The 1,850-nt window shown below is 38.4% G+C and overlaps 1 protein-coding gene across 1 annotated transcript; it reads right to left on the reverse strand.

Annotated features, from left to right (window-relative positions):
* Window positions 1-404: 404 nt before the first annotated feature.
* On the reverse strand, window positions 405-1,550 carry LOC149227650 (uncharacterized). Its single transcript, XM_089380565.1, has one exon. It carries the CDS (start codon window positions 1,548-1,550, stop codon window positions 405-407), a length of 1,146 nt encoding a protein of 381 aa, XP_089236691.1.
* Window positions 1,551-1,850: the final 300 nt, after the last annotated feature.

Raw genomic sequence — 1,850 nt, forward strand, 5'->3', positions numbered from 1 at the left:
AATAAACGCTGCTAGGGGAAAAACAAATCGACCCCAAAACAGGGGCGTTGTTTCACCTGCAGTTATAAAAATAGAAAAGAGTGTTTCCTCTATTCTAAAATAAAACAGCGTCCCTCTAAAAATCCTCTGATGGTCGACAAACTGGAGCGCAGATCCTGTTGAATCATTAACTGAAGTCCTTAGTAGGAGATCGGTTCCTATTTTTCTGTTGTGGTCGATGTCTTCGTGGTGTTTGATCCTTTACTTTTCACCTTCGCTTTCTGTTTGAAATCTTTAACAATTTCACAATTGTGCATATTATGCCAGTTGTATTCGTTGAATGCTCTTATCTGCCTGAAAATATTCATAGAATCTCTCAATCTAATGATTCTTCATAAAACTTGGAAATGTCATGTAGTCGTAGCCTACAAATGAGTCAACTGTCCTATTCTCCATATCTGCCTTCCTAATTGCATGATTCTCAGAGTCTGCAAAATATAGGCAATCTTGATCAGCACTAAAAAAAATGAAGCGGGGCAGCATATCTTCGCTGTCTCAAATGGCCCATCCTCAAACCCTGGAGAGGAACCAATACAATCTAAAACGCTTCCATTTGCATTTGCCACGATGATTCGATGATGATTAGTGTCAGAAACAAATATGCGTTGCCTATCTTCATCTGCAGAAACAGAACCTGGAAATGATAGCAGCAACTCTTTCCATATATCACAAACAAGAGGCTCTTTCACAGGCTTAGAAGGGTTCTCCGCCAAACCCAACTCTACACTAGAATCTACCATTGATTGCTGTGCTCCATTTTCGCAAAAGTATTTTCTTTCATATGCATCAATGGCTGGAAGCATTGTGCCAATCTTCGAATCATTTCTACCATAGGCAATTGGATCCTCAAAACCTTCGAATAACAAGTAGAATGCTCCACTTATATCCTTGCTGAAATCCTTAGAAGACAGAAGAACAGGAAATGTGATAAATTCTTTCAAAATAGTCATATTTACTTTAGCAGCGTTTTGAGGAGAAGTGGATGAAAGAGAATGCTGAATACCAAAAACCTTAAGATTTGGAAATCTTTGCTGAATAAATTTCAATTTTTGAATCAAAAGAGAGCACTCATTCTTATGTACAATGTCATTCTGAACAAAAACATTTACAGCTACCATAAAGATACTATCCTTGTCCCAAGTTCCCTTTTTATTGTTCCCTAGGTTCAACCATCGGTGAGAAGGACCTTCGACAGTGTCTAATGTGGACTTCAAGTATGTTAAAACATCTAATACAGGACATATCATGTTTGGTTTATCTGTCATTGTGGAGCATCTGTAATTGAAAACTTTCTTCCATTTCTGAGTACCATTTGCTCTTCTACCATCAGAATATGTCCACAAAATAGATCCAGGGAATAATTTAGATTGTGATCCTTGAATTGAGGGCCCTGCGTGTGTGAGATTCCCATAGTTGAAACCACGAAAATGGATTGAAAGGCGAACGAATTGATATGTTCTTCTCGATTGTGGCAGGCGATTTGAGAAGAACCAACATGACATCACAGACATCGCATCTTCTTACTTTCTTCCTCGCTGCTAGAGCCCTGTTAACGCATCTTTCCTTCCATTTATCGTAGGCAAAGTTTAAAATGATAGAATATACTGCAGAGCTCCCTGTAGCCAGTTTGAAAGTTAAGAATTTGAGTCTGCTTCCTTTGCCTAATTCAATAAATCCACCATAACCCCCTTTATTGGTCATACCCTGTTCTTGGACTTTGAAGAAACTCTGGCATACTTTGAAAAAACAATCAATGTAGCCAGCTTAAACAAATCTCTCGACAATTGTCGATGAGCACATTTGCAAGTTGA

This window comes from Pinus tabuliformis, chromosome J, assembly GCF_031772625.1.
Source record: "Pinus tabuliformis cultivar Carrire ecotype Pingquan chromosome J, CPIR1, whole genome shotgun sequence".
Classification (NCBI taxonomy): domain Eukaryota; kingdom Viridiplantae; phylum Streptophyta; class Pinopsida; order Pinales; family Pinaceae; genus Pinus; species Pinus tabuliformis.

Coding starts and splice junctions, on each gene's coding strand:
- LOC149227650 (XM_089380565.1), bottom strand. CDS start 1,550: ATGTCTGTGATGTCATGTTGGTTCTTCTCAAATCGCCTGCCACAATCG.